The 21,022-nt window shown below is 43.2% G+C and overlaps 1 protein-coding gene across 14 annotated transcripts in view; it reads left to right on the top strand.

The window, feature by feature from the left end:
* The window catches only part of tnca (tenascin Ca), a 59,053-nt gene that overhangs the window by 4,398 nt on the left and 33,633 nt on the right, over positions 1 to 21,022 (top strand). For 12 of the 14 annotated variants that reach the window (XR_013659418.1, XM_023960512.2, XM_023960511.2 and 9 more), the window contains exons 1-2: positions 11,830 to 12,061; positions 19,990 to 20,512. Coding sequence is in view for 13 of the 14 variants with exons in the window: in XM_023960512.2 (XP_023816280.1) it covers positions 20,041 to 20,512 (472 nt within the window). In the remaining variant the exon portion in view is untranslated. Of the gene's footprint in view, positions 1 to 11,829; positions 12,276 to 19,989; positions 20,513 to 21,022 lie in introns of those variants that run through there. The other 2 variants (XM_023960503.2, XM_078956015.1) reach the window with 2 other exon arrangements.

Below are 21,022 nucleotides of genomic sequence, written 5' to 3'. Positions count from 1 at the left end.
TTCTGCTTTAACCCTTGTGCTATCTTGTGGGGTCCATATGACCCCCCCCCCTTCCATTGACGTGTTCTCCCTACCATGACAAAGGTGGATAAAGGTGGAAAGATTTCATGTAATCCATGGACACCAGTGAAGATCACAAATCATTGAAGAAAAAAGGTTCAGAGCACTGTCTGGTGGGGTCCGAATGACCCCATTCCCAATGTTAACATGCCTCCAAGGACCCCACAAGTTGGCACAAGGGTTAGCTCTATCTAAAACCTTGATAGTTGCTCAGTGGTGTAGTGGTCAGCACTCCTATCTTACAGTGAAAACAGGCCAGGTTCAAATCCCGTCTGTGTGGAGTTTGCATGTTGTCCTTGTGCATATATGGTTTTCCTCTGGGGCTCCACAGTCCAGAAACAGGCTTCATAAGTTTATTAGTGACTACAAATTGTTTCTGAGGTGTGAATGTCGGTGTGTGGCCGACAGAATTGGCGACCTGTTCAGACTGTATCCCGCCTTTCCCCGCCAGTAGCTGGGATAGGCTCCAGCAGCCATAGAATTGGGCAGATTTAGAAAATGGAGGGAAGAAAAGTTTATCTCCAGAAGAAAATGTATATGTGCTTTTTCAGTTATACATTCAAAAAATCTACAATAATATAAACCAATGAGTATCTTTTTATTTGATTGGTCGGTTAGTTGGCAAATGTGCTACAGTTATTAATACATTGGTAAACAATAATTTCTCTTAGTTAATTATATTAGAAAAATAAAAGAACTGATTTGTTTTGTCTGTCTTGCTGTGATTTCAGCTTCAGAACACAAATTGTCAGAAAAACATTTATAAACCTTTACCAACAGATTCATGAAACATCTGCACAAAAAAGGCAGAATCTTTGCAGTTACAGTAGGGACGGACCGATGTATTTTTTTTTGGCCAATATCTATAACCAATATTTCCCCGACAACTGTGGCCGATATTTGGCGAAAGTGTCTACAGCAACACAACGTTTAGATTTCCTTTTTGTTTCTTTATTAGAAAAGAACAACTTTTTTTATTCTTTTTCCTATACTTGAGATTTTTAACATACAGCAAAGAATCTCCTGGAAACAAGTATCACTTGAAAACTTTGATATAAATATATCTGTAAGCATTCAGAGCATTTATTGAATGATGGACATCAGTGTAAACCATAAGGAACAACATGGCATTGACCTGAAATGACTATGACTGTAGACAGAAGCCTCCCAATCTATTAGGAACAATTACACATTCAAAAAATAGTGTTTCTGAAAACAGTCACAAAAATATCGGTAGATTTTTTAAATATCGGACCGATACGATAAACTCAATTTATGCAAATATCGGCCAATACCGATACTGGCACTGAAACATCGCCCATCCCTAGTTTACAATATTTTAATGTAAATTCTTCTTTTTTTTTCAACAGATTTTCTTTTCTTTGTGAACTGACCGTTTTGGTGCGTCATGGACTGACGACGTTCATTTCATCCCTTTGTGACTGTCTGTCTGTGGCTTATCTGTTTGCTTAAATGTGTTGGGAAGGAACCGTCATGGGTTTTTCAGCCAAACATAAATACCAAAAATATTGTTCAACAAGATTTAGACTGATGGTTCAAACGCATTTGTTTAAAGCAAAAGGATAGGACTCCCCCCGCCCCCATCATCCGTCTTAACTCTGATTACATACCACATGCTTTCCAGTACCTAATCTGGTAAATGGATGTTTGGTACAGAGACGTTTACTTTAACTCGAGCTGTTTATCCAGTAGCTCTGAGCCGAGGCCACTTTTCCAGCTTCCTTTGAGCATGATTTCACCGACTGTTTTCTGTGCTGCTGCACGCACACACGCACACACATACGTGTGCACGCTCACACAGCTGCTGCTTCATTTGTGCTTTCACAGGATGACTTGTCATAGTCTCACTGAAACCAGAGGCTTCATCTTTCAGAGGATTATTCTCAGTCTGGGAATATTTTTGTTGGCCTTCCGGATTGTTTTCTTGAAGTTTGACATAAATTTGTTAGTGTCTTTTGTACAAAGACACATATCAATAATAATATGAAAATGTAAAAATAGAATATATTTATGTACACTACGGCAAAACGGTGGGTGACATTTATACAGGAGGGGAGGATAGAAAAGCTAATGAAAGCCCCACTGCTATCATCTTTTGATCTAGCATTCCCGGTGGTCTTTTGATAATGATTAAGCCGTTTATAGCCAAAATATTTTTAAAAACCTGTTGTTTTCTAGGACATAGTTTCTGCAGAGCGGGAGGAGTTCATTAAAAAAATTGGCGCCTCCTGAGTTGTGGGACTGTTGGTGTGGAGTGAGCCTGACCCCACTTCCTGTCATCCATCTGTTTCACACACTCTCCCGCTAGCTCGGCTAGCTACACTCAATGCAATTTTAAGCTTAATTCTTTTTTACAAATTTCCTCTATCATCAGAAAAATGCCTCATAAACATGTTAAAATGCGATTTTCCTCAGAGTGGGTCTTTGAAGAAGATCACACCGCAGGCTGAAACGACCCAATTCCGATTTTTTTGCCCCTATGCGACCTGTATCTGATCTTTTCATGACAGTCTGGACGACACTGATCCGATCTTCTCAAATGTGACCCAGGCCACTTGGGTATGTGGTCCTGAATCCGATACGTATCCGATCTTTTCAAATGCGACCTCCGTCTGAACGGCCAGGCCACATGAATCCGACCCGTACGTCATCGATACGCTACAAACGTCATTCTGCATTGAAGTAGAACATAAACATCAACCATGGCGGACGATACTGCTGAGACCAGTCAGTGGACGGGAAGCGAGGTCACCGATTGGATTCATAATTGGCGTGACGGCTCCATTCAGGCCAAACTCAAGGGCTTTTATCGCAACCGGCCGGTTTTTGAAAAATATTTTCAGCGAAATGGCCGAGCGTGGTGTTGAACCTTTCCCACGATGACTTTTTTCTTCTTCTCCCTTTCCGACCGTGGTCAGAAGCGCGGGGGACCGAAGGCGGATCCTCCTTCAGGGTTCACTTCCCCCTTCGGACCCTTAGATTCTCCAGAGCGGGTTAATAAAGAGTCAATGGCATTTATTCTGGGGGAAACCTTCTTTTGTTACCGTTCTCCTTCCTCCGGAACACACAACATGAATGCACGCCCCCACTGCACCCCTCATTCTGTACCTCGCTGCACGCGCTCTCTCCTCTCTCTTACACAAACGTGCGCTCCTTTGTGAAAATGAATGTAATAATGCAAAAAGAGCTCCGCTGTTGACAACACTGTTGTTAATATCCATGTTAACGTTAGCTACTTCAACAAACAAGTGACGTTGTTCACCGTTGAGTACTCTTCTGCGCATGCGTGTCACTTCTGGGTCATTTCACGGTCACACGGGAGATCACAAAAATTCGCATTTAATTGCAAATGTGAACTGCCTTGCAAAAAAATCGGAATGAGCATTAGGCCCTGCAGTGTGAACGTAGCCGAAGTAACAGGTCTGTGAGAGACTGAATTCATGTTTGCTTTTGGTGCTAAGTACTTAACTTCTGCACAGCTTGTTTTTATATCCTCCAACAGAATGTCTGGCATAACTTCACCGTGTTCTAAATCGACTTCAAAAAAGTGTCTGAACCATGACCGACTTCTGAAAGTTCTGCTGGAAGTCACGTCTCAGCAGGTAATCCTCTGGAACTGATTCTCTAAAGTTAATGGGAAACTGTCGCTCAATTCCTCTGCATAACCTACTTTCATGACATCACTGTTGGAGCCTAATGTCCCAAAAAAAAATAAAAAATCTCCAACTCTGAGTCATCCAACCCCTGTGAGACTTGGCAACATTCTTGACGGTCGGCATCTTGGAAATTTACTTTACCCATAATGCCATCCGACAGCGTGCAGAAGCTCCTGCATGAGATGCAAATGAGGCCCCTCCCTCCTGTAATGCAGAGGAGCTCCACGGGTTCCATAGGAACCTAAAGAACCTCCTGATTATAGCACCGCAGTCTGAATGCCAATGAGAAGCTCAAACATGCAAATGCTCTGTAGTTGGTGTGAAATACATTAGTATGTAAATACAGTCAGCTCAGTGAAATGACAGAATGTTCACAGTGGGAAACCTCTGAAGCAGTCACTCCTGGAATGCTAATATTTCCGTCCCAGACGGCCTCCTCAGTCCTGACATTTAGTGGATTCTCTGTGCAGAGCACTAACGGATGCCCAGTCACAGCTGGAGTTTTACATTTATCCAAAATGTTATGTATTAATCTGGTTTTTAATTCAAATTAGAGCCTTGGGGTCTGTTGTTTTTAATTATTTTTAGCTTACAGGACATTTACTTTAAGGTTGTACAGACATAAGTCATTGAAACTGTTTTGGTTTCTGTCCATCCGACCTTATAAAACCTCGAAAGGCGATAACATTATCTTTCAACGGCCACAAATTACTGTTATAATTTGAAAAAGGTTAGTAAAACATTGCCACTGTCTGGGATATTATGGTTTATTCTAAGCAAAATACTTTGTAAACCACAAACATACCTATATGCTTTTTTAAAGAAATGTACATATAAACATATTTTTTCTATATATGTGAATATATATTGTTATCTTTTCTAGTCTAAAATGTATCCAAATAATGTAAAAGGGTCAGATAAACAAGTTTTCTTCTTTCTGTTCCCCTTCATTTCCCTTCTGTTTTAGAACTTTCACAACATCTTTTCTTTTTGTTGATTTGTGGAAATAAAATAAAAGAATTTAAAGAAAAAAAAGGAAATTATTCAACCAACAATGTGGCTTTTTCCCCCCCAAGGTTTTTCATTAGACCAATCCCACATCTTAAAAGATAAAACCACATGTGGAACCGGGATGGCGTTAGAGGGCGGGCCGTACCCGCCCATCCACGCATCAAACCTCGCTCAGGACAGGTCGCCATATTAACCCCTTAGTTAGCTCACGGTATTGTTGTATCCTAAAATAGCTGAAAATGGACATTACAACTTGAGCACAGAATGCAGAGACGGCAATAAAACTACTGAAACTACTTCAGCATCAGTGAGGCAAGTGCAGCATATCAACTCCACCGACATCCATGCTGTTTCAGGTTGTCATTTGTCAGGTCAAGATGACCTTGGAGTTAATAAACCCAATGAAACAATATTTCTCTGGAAAGAAATGCAATTTTTGAAGTCCACTGAACCAAAGCAGACCCTGGTTCTAGTGTTCAGTACAAAATACTCCTGCAGACTGTTTCAGTGCAGAGAGTTCAGCACAATTTAATTAGATCTCAGTTTTGTTTGGTGTATTCTGCTTTAAGTTTGTATTTACATTCAAGGTTTCTTGTGTGGGAGATTAAATAAGTTCAAAAATATCAAAATACCTGAAGCAGTTGACGCAGTTCCTCAAAAGACCACTAGGGGCAAAAGAGAGCAGCGCTCCAGTCAAAAACACAACTATATAAACCTGTCTATACATTCTGGCTTCATAATAATTGTTTGTGTTTTAGTTTAGTGCTGATGACAACTTTGTGTGTAATATATTTCTTCTTCATAAAAGCTCAAAGCTTTGATAAACCAAAGCAGTGAGATCCATTTAGACGAGCAGGGAAAGACGTTTGTCTGCAGGTCTACCTTTGAGTTTTACTGTGCTTTAAACCTTAACTGAACCCTAACTTACTTTTTTTTCTACAAATAAATGTACAGTTTTAAAAAAAAGGCGAGGATCATTTTCGTTAGTAAATGTTCTCCAATTTTAAACTGAAGTGATTTTCCTGATTGATCCCAGCGGCTGGAACGTCGTGTGGGATTTCCCAAACATCTGCAAAACCAGTCTGAAAGGTTAAACACTTACAATAGGGGGGGGGGAATGGAGGCTTTTTTTTTTTTTTCCAATCCATGAATTTGAACTCTGGCTGCTTTGAAACTCATAAAGAAATGAAACCTCTTTCAGCTCAGATGAAATCTGAGGTAAACGAGGTCAGGCGTGGAAATCGCTCTGCTTTAGGATTCTGGGTGCCAAAACCTAAAACTGTATGTTGTTGAAATGTTGAATGATAATGTAGAAATGCTGCAGCTGGAAACAGAAGGAGGATTACTGTGATACTTTTTTTTTTTTTTGCACCAATGCAGAGAAGGGACACGCTCACAGCTTCACTCTGCTTGATCTTCAGCTACTCCCGTTTGAGCGTCCCTGTTCTGAAATCCTAACATCTGCACTTTTGGACGGATAAACGAGATTTACCATATATAATGAAAGCATTTAACCGATCACTGCTAGCTTCCAGGAGACAGTGGGTGTGTGGGTGTTAGCCTGGGGGCGGAGCTGGAATCGCAAACTCTTCCTGGAAGGGGCGGGTCCTCACTCTGTGATGTCACAATGTGAGGACCCGCTTGTTTTCGCGGATTGTGTGGGGCTGGTTTTTAGAGGAATACTCGGAAATGTGTGAACGCTTTGGAGTTGTTTTGTGAATGTACACTGTAATCCACTAAATGGCTCAGTTGATTTGTGCTTCGCATAGGCCCTTGAAGTGTTGAAAGGTTTTGGTAGTTGAAGGAACGTAAACACTGGAGCGGAAGCTCCGGGGACCTTCGTGAGTTTTTAGGTGCTCAGCTTCTTCTTCTGGCTAATGTCTGGGCGCCACCTCGTCTGCAGCCGGGTCGCCTCGCTGAAGGCGTTCTGTGACAATGTGCTGAACTTTGTTAGCAGGGCGGTTAATATACAGAGCAGCCATTTTGAACATTTTGATTGGATTTATGTTGGCAGAATTTGAATGTTTCCACATGGATTTAACAAATTCGTCCCAATATCTGCATTTTGTTTTTATTTTGCCAGAGTTGCTCCATACATTTAACTCTGTCTGGAATAATCTGTTTTATCTTCAGATAGAGTTTGGATTGATGTTACATGCTCGGCATGGTAAAGTCACCAACCATAGATTCATGGTCAAAGGATCATTGTGGGGAAGCAGGAGCCAAACCTTCAATCACAACTTGACTTTTGCACCACAGTCGGCATAATTATGGGACGTTCCAGCCCTAAAAACTGATTGGAGAGCTTGACGGACGTATGTTGTAGTCATTTTGTTTTTTCAGACTCAGAATCCTTTATTGTCATTGTACATAATAATCCAATGAAGTTGTAGCAGCCCTGGACTGGTAAAAAAGACTGTAAAATACTTTAAATAATCACTTCTTTTTTTTAAAGTACAGTATTTTCAGACTTTTTTTATCACTCTCAAGCTGCCTTCACACCAAACTTGTCAAAGGCGTTCAGTTTCTATGTTAAGTCAGTCTAAGGTCCTGCGGCGTGATTTGAGCATCTGGTACGGCGTGTTGGTCCGGCAGCAGTGCAAGCTCAGGACAACATGAGGCCCGAAGCACTTGGTCCGGGGCATCTACCGCTAGTTTATAAACACATTTTTATTTGGTAAGCGTTGTGCAGCGAATTCGCCATGTGTCCAAATGGAGGCGGTCTCTATTTCACCCAGGTGTTTGCAGGAGTTGCAGTCGTTCAAACCAGGATTTCTTTAACCCGTTGTAAAACGTATTATTGTCAAGTTCATTGTTTTTGTTTAAAAATTGACGTATCCTAAGCGAGTTCATGGAAAAGCTGTCAATCATACGTCATGGTTGCTGTGGGAAAATGACAGAAGCTTCATGGGTAATTTAGGCTCCTAAGGACCAGCTGCTGGAGATCACATCAATGTAATGAAAGAGGACAGGCTCATTGGATGTGGACTGTAGAAACACAGAAACACAGCCAGTAAATGTATAAAGTCCTTTTTTGTTACTTCTCTGTTAAAGTTTCTGGTGAAACGTGGACTCAAAAGCTCAGTGATGGATTGTTCTGACGTTGGGCCGAGTGCCAAACGTCTGTGCAGATCATCCGGTGTGTCCTCCCAAGACGTGAGCTCATTAGAGCCGCCACACTGGAGGTCTTCTGCGGGTTCGTTCAGAGATGCTGTGGCTTTCAGGAAGCCTCTCCGGAAAGGAGGTTGCGATGCCCTCAGAGCCTTATTAGTTCATGTTTGTGGGAGCTGTGACATCCCCGGCCTGGTTAGTGTCAGCCGTCTGATGCAGCGTAGACGTGATGTCACATGGTCTCATTGTCTGCGCCTCACCTGTCACTCACAGGGAGGGATTTCCCAGTTTTCCTGGACAGTCTCAGACACAGAGGAGCCATTGTTGTTGCAGAATTGTGTTTATTTTACAACCAAACCCTCGTTCGGACCCACAAACTCTGTCATTATTTTCGTTTCTCCGCCGGCCAACAGCAGGGCAGTTGTGACCTTTAAACAAACTAACAACAAGGCGTCAATTTGAAACTAATGAGACCATTAAACAAGACGCTTCTGTGTGCCTGTATTTACTAAATACTGACAACTTGTTGAAAATAAATCTTCTGATCCCACTGAAAATACGCTCAAGGTAACCATTCCATTTAAGTTTCCCGGCAATACCAGGCGGTAACTTTTACCTTTCAGCCTGTTTAGATATTCAAGCAAGAGGTTTTTTGTATTAAATTCCCACTCCAATAGCCCTTTGATCTATTCTTAAAGCATTCCCAGGGGTCTTTTCGTTCTAATTATCTTGTCAAAAAACCTGTGTCGTTCTCTAGGACATAGTTCCTGCAGAGTGGCAGGAGTTCATTAGAAACTGAGGGCGGGACTGTTGGTGCAGAGTAAGCCCGCCCCCATTTGTTTTCATGCTCTCCCGCTAGCTTACAGCCCTTTTACACCCTATACCTAACATTAGCGGTAGAGCTATCCAGCCGTACAGTTTGGATCCAGATTCCAGCTCCGACGAGGAAAAGAAAAGACGTTCATGGATCTATTTGTCTGCAGGTGGACGCATCAGAAAACAGCAGAGCAGCATATTTCTACCCTTTTCCAAACGGCCTTTTTCGTCTGCTCCTCATTTGCAGTTATTTGAATAAATATTCTGAAATGCCACTTAATTTTCTTTTTAAAAAAAAGAAAAGGCCATTAGAAAACAATAATTTAAAAACACACCAAAAAACAGAATTCCAGTTAGAAGTTTATCCATAAACTCCTAAATCCTAAAGTAGGGGTGTCTGAATCCAGACTTGGAGGACCGGTGTCCAACATGTTGTCAAGCCAACCTTCCATTGAAGCTCCTTGTTGGCTAAACACACCTGTTCCAGGTAATCAGCAGGATTTCTGGACCTCAATGTCTGTAGTTCTACTGGATTCATAATGAGGAGACTTTTCCTGTCACGAGGGAACCGTTCCCCATCTACTCCAGCGAGGTCCTCTGTAAAGAACAGCAGAAACTTCAATGGCGATCATGTTGGCACCTCAGGTTCAGGAGGAATGGTGTGGGTTCCTCCCAGGCTGTAGAAAACTGGACCAGTTCTGTACTTTTAGAGTCTCTCAAAGAGCCAATCCAATGAAAGTCGGGTTTTTAACATGTTCTTGTGGCATTTTTCTCATATGTAGAAAAGGAAACGTAAAATCGTTGTAAATCAGGAGCCGACGGGAAAAAAATGCCATTTTAAAAATATCGTATTTGTGAGGTAGAAATACACCGGGTGGGTCACGAGCTCATAGCAGGTTGCCACAACTCAGAGGGGAATTTCTAATGAACTCCTGCCGCTCTGCAGAAACTATGTCCTAGAAAACAGCAGGTGTTTTGAATTTGGGTAAAAACGGCACAATTGAAAGACCACTGCGAAGACTTTGAAAGTAGATCATGGACCATCGGAGTGGGACTTTGAGGATGTTCAACAACCACACATCTGGTCCAGCTGTGCTGTGGAAACAAACTCCCAGATGAACTCATTCATGCTGAAAGCTGGATCTCTGCTGGATCTCTTTATTGTTTGACTTCAGGAGAATCCTAGTTTTTGGCTTTCTAAGATAATTTGGTGTCTTTGGCTTCCGTAAGCATCAGCTTCTTGTTGAAGGAAGGACCACAAATGAGAATCAGCTCCTTGGAGGATGCCGTTTTTGGCGGGGAAACCCCATCGGTACTTCTGTCCACAGGAGAGTGAACGATGACGGTTGCATCTTCATCCGTTGCTCCTTCAAATCAAACAGAAGTGTCTGAAGTTGCGGAACTTTTGTGCAGTTATCTCACTTGGATGCCTTTCTCCCGCTGCTGTGAGGACCCCAAACATGCTGATGGTCCTCGCCAAAGAGGAAGGTCTGACCATCTGTGCCGGATCTGAATAAGCAACGGAAAACTTGACTACATTCAAACACTTGTCCCTTTGAAAACTACAGAAACTAAAGGCATATAATTCCTCCTACTTTCTATCAGTTTTGGTCCAAACTCCCAAACTGAAGGTGTTGTCAGGTCGGATGTGAAACTGTAGATGGGGAGCTCAGTGGCTGATTTAATGACTTTCCTAAACCCCTGACCTCTTGTCTTCGGCTCCACCGTGACGCTGACGTTTGCGGGTCTCCGTTAAAATCTGAAATCCAGTCCAGATGTCCGTGTCTCTGAGCTGGAGGACGGCAGCGATTTCCTCAGCGTTTATGGGATCGTGTCCAGACCAGAAGACTGTGCCGGTCATTTTCTGTCGGCTACTTTTTTTTTTACGATCGGCGGGTTAAAACAGATGTTGGCGTGCAAAGTCTGTGGCATGCTGAAGGATTAGGAGCTCCACGGTTCTCCTGAAGGAACCAACGTCACCTGAGAAAAATGTGATTTTCTGAAATGAATCAAAAAGCTCAAAAAATATTACAACAGGCGTTTTTTCGTGCTTTTTAAGGGTTTCATCAAAACCTGTTCAGGAATAGAAGGTGGTGTTGGCTTTAAGGAGAGGTTTCAGATTGTTTGGTTGGAATCTTCCTCATCACTTGAAGCTCATGTAATTCACCAAAAAATTTACAGCTAAAGAGCGGCGGGACGCTTTCTGTCTCTGACAACATCCTGGGGATTCCTGCAACCCCGCCCCTCTTCCCCTCCCTGTTGCCGAGAGCTCAGGCCAAGGAGCTCGTGGCCCATCCAGAGTATTTTCTACCTCACAAATAAACTCTTTTTTTTTTCTGTCTCCTCCAGATTCAAAACTATTCGAATAACAAAACAGTCAGAAATGCAAATTTGGGCTTAATATCTTTCTCTATGTTGTCTATCGTCAAAAAAGCGCCACAAGAACATGTACAAAACACAAAACACGTGATTTCCATCAGAGTGGCTCTTTAAGGATTTTAGGTTTTGATGTACCGGTTAAAAAGTGGCGTCACGTCAATGCTCATTAGTCTGACAAGTTTCAAAGTAGTTGTACATTTTATTTTATTTTTAGGCATAAGTCTGAATTCTTTGTCTCTTGCAGCTACTAGCTTTTATGTTCAAATGGAAAGATGGCTGTAGAAGGAGCTTCAAATTTCCACATTTTTACTTTAAATGATTGCCTTTGAACGTGAGTTAACATATACAAGAATAAAAACAAGAGGAAGAATTCAAAGAGATACAAACGCAAAAATAAAATCTTGCTTTGATCAAGAAGAGCAAAAAGCAAGTAATAGGAATCAGAAAAGCATTTGTATGCGGAATATAAAGAATTAATACATTTTTGTGCAGCATTGAGCTGAAATTCAGATGAGAAGCTCCGATTAATATGAGGGTTTGTGGAAATTAGCCTCATTTTTGCAGCTTGATTAAAACTGCAGATGCATGGCAGCGTCTGCTCAACTTTCCTCTCATGAATTTTCCTGCACCGCTGCTCCTCCTGTCATGACCGCTGCCTCAGTGGCATCTCATTTTAAGGCGGCAGCATCCATTAGTTACAGCGGAGGGCAGGCAGACAGCCGAGGAGGGAGGGGGGGGGGTTTAAAGAAACGGATGTCTGACCTGAACACTCCTCGCACTTCGCGAGACATTTCCTCCCACTCCCTCTGTTTCTGCCTCGCAGAGCCAGTGGAAAAGCAGAGGAGGAGCCGAGCTCCAGCCTGAGCGGCGAGGAGGACAAGGAGCCGCCTGAAGGAGGACCGACAGCGCTGGGGGGGGGAGGCTGAAACTGAAGCATCGCTTTGGCGCATCACTTGGATCTGGAGGAGCGGCATGCATCACCTGCAGTAGAACAAGCATCCTTTCGGGTGAGTGATGTCGTGAATTTCTGGACTTTTGCGACCATGCGGCGTGTCTGCAGGATGCTGCAGCGCTGGAAGGGGGTTGCGTCTTTCGATGCTTGAACTTGTTCCTGTAGAGGGACCTCAGGTGGTGACTCACTACAGAGCCAGGCAACATGTGGAAGCGTTAACGCCAGGAGGGGCTTCCACATCCTGTCGGGCTGTAGATCCAAATCTGAAGGTGAGAAGCTCTCCGTCTGGGGAGGGTCGGTCTCCCCGGCTCCACGATTCACTGCAACTTTGATTCAATGGCGTGTTTTTTCCCCACGGTGAAGAGTAAATGGAGGGGAAAGTGGCAGATGAGGGGAGCGCTCTTTGTTCTTTCGGCGTTTTTTCTGCTGAAAGTCTGCGCCGCGGAGCTCAGCTGGGGTTCTGTGGAGACTTTGAGTCACCAGCTTCACGCAGATCCAGCAGAGCTTTGGGGCTGAAGGAGGTCCAGCTTCTTTTTTTTCTTCTTCCACGTGTTCCAATACTTCACGTTGGGTCATTTATAGCTCAAGTTCTTCCTTCTGTGTGAACAATGCACAGCTGCCGTTAGCCTCCCCCCCAAGAGTGGACTCAAAGGGGGATATTTGTCTCACACACCTCCACTTGAATCTGAACTTTTACTCCCATTTTCCAAAGGACATTGTATTTATCATCTGGCTAAAGAGCAGTGGGGCGCCCACCATCGGGACGTCTGCAAACGTGACTTAAAGTCTTTGAACATCAACCCAGCATCTTGGGATGACACCGTAGGTGACGGTCTCCAATGACGGGTTGCTATCCGCTCTGGTTCCTAGGCCCATGAAAGCTCATCTCCCATCAAAAGGCGACGCCAAAAAGAGCTTGAGGAGGCACCGGAACCTCCCTCGACCTCGTCCTACACCTGTGACATGAGCGGCCGTGCCCGCCACTCCAGAATAAGGCTTCACAGTCACAGACGACGCTGCAGCAAGCCTTAACCTCTAGACACAAGAACTGCATGGTGTCTCGAGAGGAGGGGCATGAAGGAAAAGCAGGACAGTGACTCTCACGCTACGTTCGTCGCGCCATCAAGGTTCTGGAACGCGCTTTTAATGGTGTTCACCCAAGTCTGCCGCACGGACTCACAGTTGGAAGAGGTTTAGTGCGAATTGTGAAAGCGGTGCAAATCTCACAAATCTTACTGCAGGTTGTTTCTTTCACAGCTCTATTCCGATGAAAGAAAGACTTAGGCCGGATCCGAATTGCTTCCCCACCCCTCTCCTGCTCGTTATTGCTCCAGTTGTAGTGGTGTCCGTAGCTGTAGTGCCTTTTTTAAGGGGCAGATGTAGCGATTTAGGGCTTGCTATCCCTCTGCCGGTAGGGTGATCCGCTTTGCGCTGTGGCGTGGAGCAGTGGTCCCCAACCTTTTTGTCACCGCGGACCGGTACAAAGCAAGACAGGTTTACCGCGGACCGGTGTGTGTGTGTGTGTGGGGGGGGGGGTGCAACGCAAGACACGTTTACCGTGGACCGGGGGTGGTATTTTCTCTTTAGTAATAATAATGTCAAAGCAACTTTCTAAAGAAGTTAGTTTTTTGCTCATTTTTGTTGTTTGGGTTTCATTTTAGCGGGGTGTATCACGTGATGTTTGGTGTCGCAACTTTGACGTGCGTTAAGTGTGACCGATGTAACAGAGAGAATCCGGTCACTTTTCAAAATAAAGATGGAAGATAAGATAAGATGGAAATTATTATTTCTTTCTGTGCGTCCCGGTGCCAAAATTTCCCGCGGCCCGGTGGTTGGGGACCACTGGCGTGGAGGACAAACACATTTCTTCATGTGGGTGTTTCTGAAGCACAGACGTTTACATTTAAATGTTATTATTATTTTTTTTGCATTAGCACTTTTTAAGTTATAAAACCAGCGATATGAATTTTCTGAGCGCTGGCAGCTACGCGCTAAGACAGATGACCGGCGACTATTGATGACATCATCAAGTGGTAGTAACGTCTGAATTTAAAGACACTCTTTTTCTCCATATCTCTGCACTTGGAGGAATAAATGTAGTGACGGGAAGAAGCCGTAGCGGTAGAGAAGAAATTGGATTGGCCTTGGTGTCGTATCATTCCGTCTGGCCACAAACCACATTGATTTATTTCTCCCCCATCATCAATTTGTTATTCCATGAAATATAAATGACCAAATGTCACTACCAAATCTGAGTCGCTGATTGCTTAAAGTTCAACTGGTTTAACTGCCAGCAAGATTTCGATGGCCGCGCGTTTTGTAAGTCGAGTCCAGAAACGGTCGTAAAAACCTGGGTAGGGATGCGTGAACGTGACAGTTCTCAATGTGGAGGCTCAAAACGTGCATTTGCATAGACTTTTCATTGGAAGTGGTGGCTTCAACATGCGTTTCTGAGGCCGGTGTAAACTTAGTATCAAAGGTCCATCTGGTTTAAAGTCAAGTTCAGGTTGTGTTTGCTCTGCAAGTGGGTCAGAAAAAACACAAACACAAGAGCAGTAGTGGTTGAAGGCCTAGAATGAGAGGTCTGACGTTTGCTTTCCTGTCCTAATCTCAGACTTGACTGCATCTAGTGACATTCATGCCATGAATCTCCACGTCTAAACGTGTGCAACCATGGCAACGGTTGGAAAAGGATCAAAAACCCAAATGGATGGAGCCACTTCTTTTGACGCAAACGGCATCTGAGGTCTGGACTCGAACCGGAGGCGCTGATGACGACCGCCATGCAACAGTGGGAGAATTTATAATCTGTTAATGAGGCTGCAATTTGTATCTCTGCTACATTAACTGCTCCCGCAATGATTTCCAGCTGCTCCAGATGTTTATCAGAGATTTCTGCTGCAGAATTCATGGAAAATAAAAACGATTTAATAAAAAAAAAATCCCCAGCATGTGCGCTCGTTTAGCGGCGGAGCAAATTCCCGATGTGCAGCGATCCACTTCACAAGGAGGTGGTGGTGGTGGGGCGGGTTGTCCCGCACGCGGACGCTTCCCCACAAGACCGGCTGCCATCTCACACACAGTCACACTTTCAGTTTCGGCCAGGCTGCAGCTTTAACGGCGTCTGAAGGCCGAGGAGGTTTCTCGCCGCCTCTCCTTGACTAAGTAAAACAGATGTCCTGAATCAGAGGCCAACATTCCCATTTTGTCCTTTCCACGTGGGAAAGTTCCCTTTTTGCTGCCAGTGTGTGGGATTCGAACTCTAACCCAACAAAAAGGATTCTAATTCAGTGAACAGACTTCCCCCCCCCTTTTTCTTTCAAATGCTCACTGTGGTGGATGGAAACGTCTTCTCCATGTTTAAAAAGGACCTCCACCTCACGAGGAGGAGGAGGTCTGCGTGTTTTTAAAAGTCTGCAGGAGCTTAATGCCCCGAAGGCGTGAAAGTCTTAAATCTCCCTACGTAAACATTTTAATCACAGAACATGCAGAGCGTGCAGCCCACACAGCAGCAGCTGACCTGAAGATCAACCATTCTGTGTGGAGGGGGGGTATAACATCTTTAGGTTTAATGTGCAGGAAATGATGCCTGGAGATAAAATATTACCAGAAAATAGGGGGGAAAATATAGTCAAAAGACCTTTCCTGGGGATAAAATCAGATTTAGAATTTTGTTTTTCTTCATCAGAATTTGCTCAAATCCATGTTGCATTAAATCATAAAAGATTTGCTGATTTAAATGTGCCCTATGTTGTGTTAGCTGCCAAAAATGGTTAAGTGTAGTTCCCAAACATAAGGGTCTGCAGAATGTGCAAAATGCTAGAGATGCCTGTCTGACCCAGGAATGGAGACACAGACCGGCTCCCCGACCTGTAACTCCTACCCTACATGTAACGGCTACCCGGTCTGTAACGGCTACCCGACATGTAACGCCTACCTTACATGTAACTCCTACCCTATATGTAACGGCTACCTGGTCTGTAACGCCTACCCGACATGTAAAAGTTACTCAACATATAACGGCTACCCGACATGTAAGTCCTACCCTACATGTAACGCCTACCCGCTCTGTAACGCCTACCCGACATGTAACGCCTACCTTACATGTAACTCCTACCCTATATGTAACGCCTACCCGCTCTGTAACGCCTACCCGACATGTAAAAGTTACTCAACATGTAACGGCTACCCGACATGTAAGTCCTACCCTACATGTAACGCCTACCCGCTCTGTAACGCCTACCCGCTCTGTAACGCCTACCTGACATGTAACACCTCCTCTTACAGCTTTTAGTTAAAGTAGTGTTAAAAATATTGTAACTTTTTAAAAAACCCATCCAGTTTCAGACGTGTTGTGCTGCAACAATCCTAAAAAAAACAAAAGATCCTGGATGCTGCTGCTTTTGCATGTATCTAAATAGTCAGAGTACTTTTACACAAGTAGATATTCGTCATATTTTCTCCAGGTCTTCTTGAGCGGTGTTTTGAGACCCTTTCTAACAGAAACCTCGACAGTCTTACAACCTAAGGTCCTCCCAACCTGAACCAACCAGCAGATTTCATGGTTAGCAATGATATTTTTTGAAGCTCTAGAAATAAGTTTGAACAAAATTGGTGTCAAAAAGTACTAAAAAGCTGGATTTTGGTTTGATAAATCGATGCTGGTGTTTGGATGTTATTGCTTTATTTTTGGTTTATGTCAAATATTTCTTTTTATTCATTTGCATTCAGTCAGAAAAGTGTTGCAATGAATTTGGTTTAAATATAGAAAACCATAAAGCTGTAAATCCTGTTTTTAGCATTTAACACAGCAGCAGTCTCCAGGAAGGTGGCGCATTTTTTCAAGTTTACTAATCAAATGTCTTTAAATGCTGTTTCCATATTTTGAAATCTGTTTAGTTTCTAGTTTTTAATTGTAAGATCTTTAAAACAAGACTTTTAATCAGCAAGGGAGACTGTTTCGGTCTAGAAACATGGAAGGATCGGATAAAATCAAACCCTGATATCAGTAGAAAAGTGTTGGCAGTAACACCAGACCTGAAGGAGCTGTTAGTGGAGCAAAGAAGTCTAAACAAGATGCATGAGGACCTCAGTTTTTATGAGCAGTGATGCTGCTGATGTTTGGAGGCCTTTTATTCTGCAGCCACTGAGGAATTCATCTAATCTGATTGAAGATTATTTCAATCCTGGAAAGGAAATAAAAGACCAACACTGCCCTCTGATGCTATTCGTTTACATTTTTGCAATTTTTTATCCTCTGAGACAATTCATGTTTATTTTGGGTTAGAATCTTTTAAAATTATTATAAAATTAGAATCCCCTTATTTAAATTAGTTTATTGATCAAAAGTCCAGAATTTTTTAAGTTTTTTTATACATTTTAATGATTTAAGAGTGTAACCATGGCAACTAAAACCAAGCAGGTATTTACAGTCCAGGTTGGAGAAAACATCTCGTCTACATTTTCATGTCTTCCTGGAAGTGAAGTTCCTGGTTTTCTGTAAAAATGAAGCTGAACATCTGGGAGGAGTAAAAGTCAAGAATTGTTTTTGTGCAAAACACAGATACGGCTGGTTGAAACATCAGTGAGTATCCTCGGTTTTCCATCGTTCTTTGGGAGGTTTGAGTGGAAAAAGGTATGTGGAGATGACGGCCAACCAGATGTTGATCTGCTCTCAATCCTCCTCACCTGAACACCTGCAGAGCGAAGTCCTGAAGGATTCCTCCTTTGAAAACCAGGAGCACAATTTATGTGCGTCATGATGTGCTTCCCAGAGGCAGATGAAATGGAATATTCCAGTTTGTGTTTACTGCTCACCAGATGTGCAAGAACTCATGAAACCTGATCGGGGGGGGGGGGGGGGGGGGGGGTATTTCTGCGACTAACCAGGTACGACGAAGAGCAGGAGGGTTAAAGAGGGGTCGGGTCAGAGCACCTTCAGGTGTTCATCAGCCCCCCCCCCCTTACCCCCAAGCTTTATTGGTTTCCCCCGACGTAAATCTCTGGCGTCCTTCAGAGGAAAATCCAGCAAAGCTGTACAGACTCTTAATTTTTTTTTTTTGTGCGACGGCTCATCAATTCTGAGTCAGGCAGCCATGTTTGGGATTAAGTTTGTCCCTTTACTGTCTGCAGCTTGTCAGCTACAAGACTCCTGAGAGCCCCCTATGCTTTCTTGGTCAAATCGTAGTCTTAATGATTGGACCAGAACAGCATATCAGCGTTTGAGATTCAGAATGTCTGTAAACTATTTTGAATTCCTCTCTGTGGTCGAACGCCTCCAGCTGCTCCTTTTTTTAAGAGTTGAAGCTTTGATTTATGTGCCGGTGATTGATTTCTGCGTCTCTGGACTTTATCATCTCCTGGATCTGGAGAGCAGAGGGAGAAGTGAGAGCGTATCCATGGTTACGTGGAGATACAGCAGACGCTCGCATGCAATGTTTGTGAGATCGGCAGCAGATAGCCGAGCAGCAGCTCGATGCTTTCCAGAAGCTCTCTGAGGTCAAAGTGGGATTCACCGCAGGTCCTTCTATTCCTGGAGCTGCAGAGGCTGCTGCGAGTCGATTGCATGTTCAGGTGGCCGCCAATCAGAAATGATTGTGGGTGGAGCTTTCTGACGCCTCTAAAGGTCAAATGATCGTTTTAGAAAACCCTCCCAAACGAAGGATTTCCCTCTGGTTTTTTTAACATTTGTCTTATGATGGAAGACACAACATAAAGAAAATTAAGCTTAAAATGGCATTTCTGAGTATTTCTTTTATTCAAATCTTTTCAAAGGGAGCTTTTTGTGGCTTAAGCATAACTAGAAGGAGCTGCATTTCCAGAAGAAAATGCAGGGTTGAATGCTGTATTGCTGAATGAAAATGAAATTTAAAATGTAATAATTGGCCAAAAAAAAAGAAAGAAAAAAATGATCAAAGTTGACAGTAAATAAAGTGAAAACAGCACAATAACCAAAAGGTATTTTTGTGAAAAATACAAGAGCCGGGTATCGAACTGGAGAGCTTCTGCACCAAGGGTTCCCCGTGTATTTCAATGGAGGCAGGAATCCTGGAATATCTTGAAAAGTTCAAGGATTTGAAGGACCAAAAGTCATAGCTGGAAAAAGCTGAAAGAGCTGAACATTTGAATAGTTGAATGGTTAAAATAGCTTAAAAATTGTAGGAGTTAAGCGGCAAAAAATGGCGGAATATACTATAAAAAAAAAGGCTGAATGCACGTTTGTCTGTGAAAGAGGAAATGTTCTCCAGTAATCTTATTTTTCTGTTTTTTCCTATAGTTGAGCATTAGAAAATGTCATTTAAAAAAACAGCTGAATTTTACTTTCCTGTAAAATTAATCTGAAACATTATATTATATTTATATTATATTATATGATATTTAGGAAAATGATATTTCAGCTTATGTTTTTGCCCCAAATCAGACTATTTTCAGAGTTTTTAAATCCCTTGCTTCATATATCTGGTATAGATTCTACTTCTCCTCTATTCCTCAGACGTCCTCTCACTCTCTGCTCCTCTGACGAGGTGAAACAGAACTTTTTAGGGACATAGTGAAAGCCGAGAGCCATTCGAGACCTCCTTCCGATTCGTCTGTACATTTTTCAGCACCTCTGGCATTAAACATTCAGGAGATTCCAGTTTATGCATTAGGTGTTCTTCCAATTTGTTTTTTGAAATGCCGAAATGTTTGGTGCTCATTAAATATGGAAAGGAAACTCATTTAAACGCCAAAAACTCCTTGAAACAATTCAGCCGAGATGTTTTGCATGGATTTTGGCTTCAAGCAGTTTTTCCTGAAAGATTTTATTTTGAAAACATGTTGAAGCTGATTTATCTCTAGCAGTGACAGTTGTTAGTGGTTCTTATCATCTATTTCTTTTTCGTTTTCTGCAGGTATTTCAGATATAATTCTTTTTTTTTTTTTTGCACGTTCCCTCTTTCCAAAGAGTGTTAACCAGCTTTTTGGGGTTTATTGTACTTCCAGAACCTCCAGCAGAACCAGGATTGACCTCCAGCTTCACACTTCCTGTCCAACATGGGTGCACAAAGTCTTCTGGGCTGCTTTCTCCTCTTTGCTCTGTTCACCCTTCCCGATGCCGGACTTATCAAGAAGATCCTGCGGCATCGGCGGCAGACTCTTTCCCCGCATAAGGAGCATAACGCGACGCTCCCCGGCGCGGGCCACCCGCTGGTTTTCAGCCACGTCTACAACATCAACGTCCCTGCCAGCGCGCTGTGCTCCGTGGACTTGGATGCGCCTGAGGGCCAGGGCCTCCAACCGAACGACGCCTCAGACGGACACCAGGTCACCGAGCACACGGTCGACGGGGAGAGCCAGATCGTCTTCACGCACCGCATCAGCATACCCCAGCAGGCCTGCGGCTGCGGCGACCGCCCGCCCGGCCTCAAGGAGCTCATGAGCCGGCTGGAGATGCTGGAGGGAGAGGTTTCGGCCCTGAGAGAGCAGTGCGGCGGGGAGGCGGCCTGCTGTGGAGCACCCGTCACAGGTAGAATCCTGGATTTAGAAGTACTTCACATCTGGATGTCTTTGGAGTTTAATGTTTGAGTAAGAAGTTCTGGGTTCAGGGGTTCAGTTTCGTTTGCTCCTAATCTTGGTTGGTTTGGTTTTAAACCCCTGTATTTGTATTTGTATTTGTATTTATCTATTTAAGGGACAATGCAAACAACAAACAGTGCAGAGTACTCTAAAAGTAATGAGACACCTGCAGGATTGTAGCCTGGGCTAATTTCCATCCTCTGTCCCGTTCTGAACATGGCCAGCCACCTAGAGACTAAAAATAAAATGAGTAAAATAAAGTAAAAAAGTACATATATAGCGAGTAAAATTGCATTAAATAAATGACATAAAATTAACATTTAAAACAGTTTCAAATGCATAGTTTCCCAAAATATACACCAATAGAACAATACTATGACACCTGTGGCCACTTTTTCACCCCCCAATGACTTATTTTTACTTTTGTTAGCAAACAGTTTTCTGGCATTGTGCCTAAAGT

Source organism: Oryzias latipes, chromosome 12 (assembly GCF_053564925.1).
Source record: "Oryzias latipes strain Hd-rR chromosome 12, Olatipes_Hd-rR_3.1".
In the NCBI taxonomy this organism is placed as follows: domain Eukaryota; kingdom Metazoa; phylum Chordata; class Actinopteri; order Beloniformes; family Adrianichthyidae; genus Oryzias; species Oryzias latipes.
The sequence above is the reverse complement of the archived record's forward strand: the minus strand, read 5'-3'. Positions and strand labels throughout refer to the sequence as shown.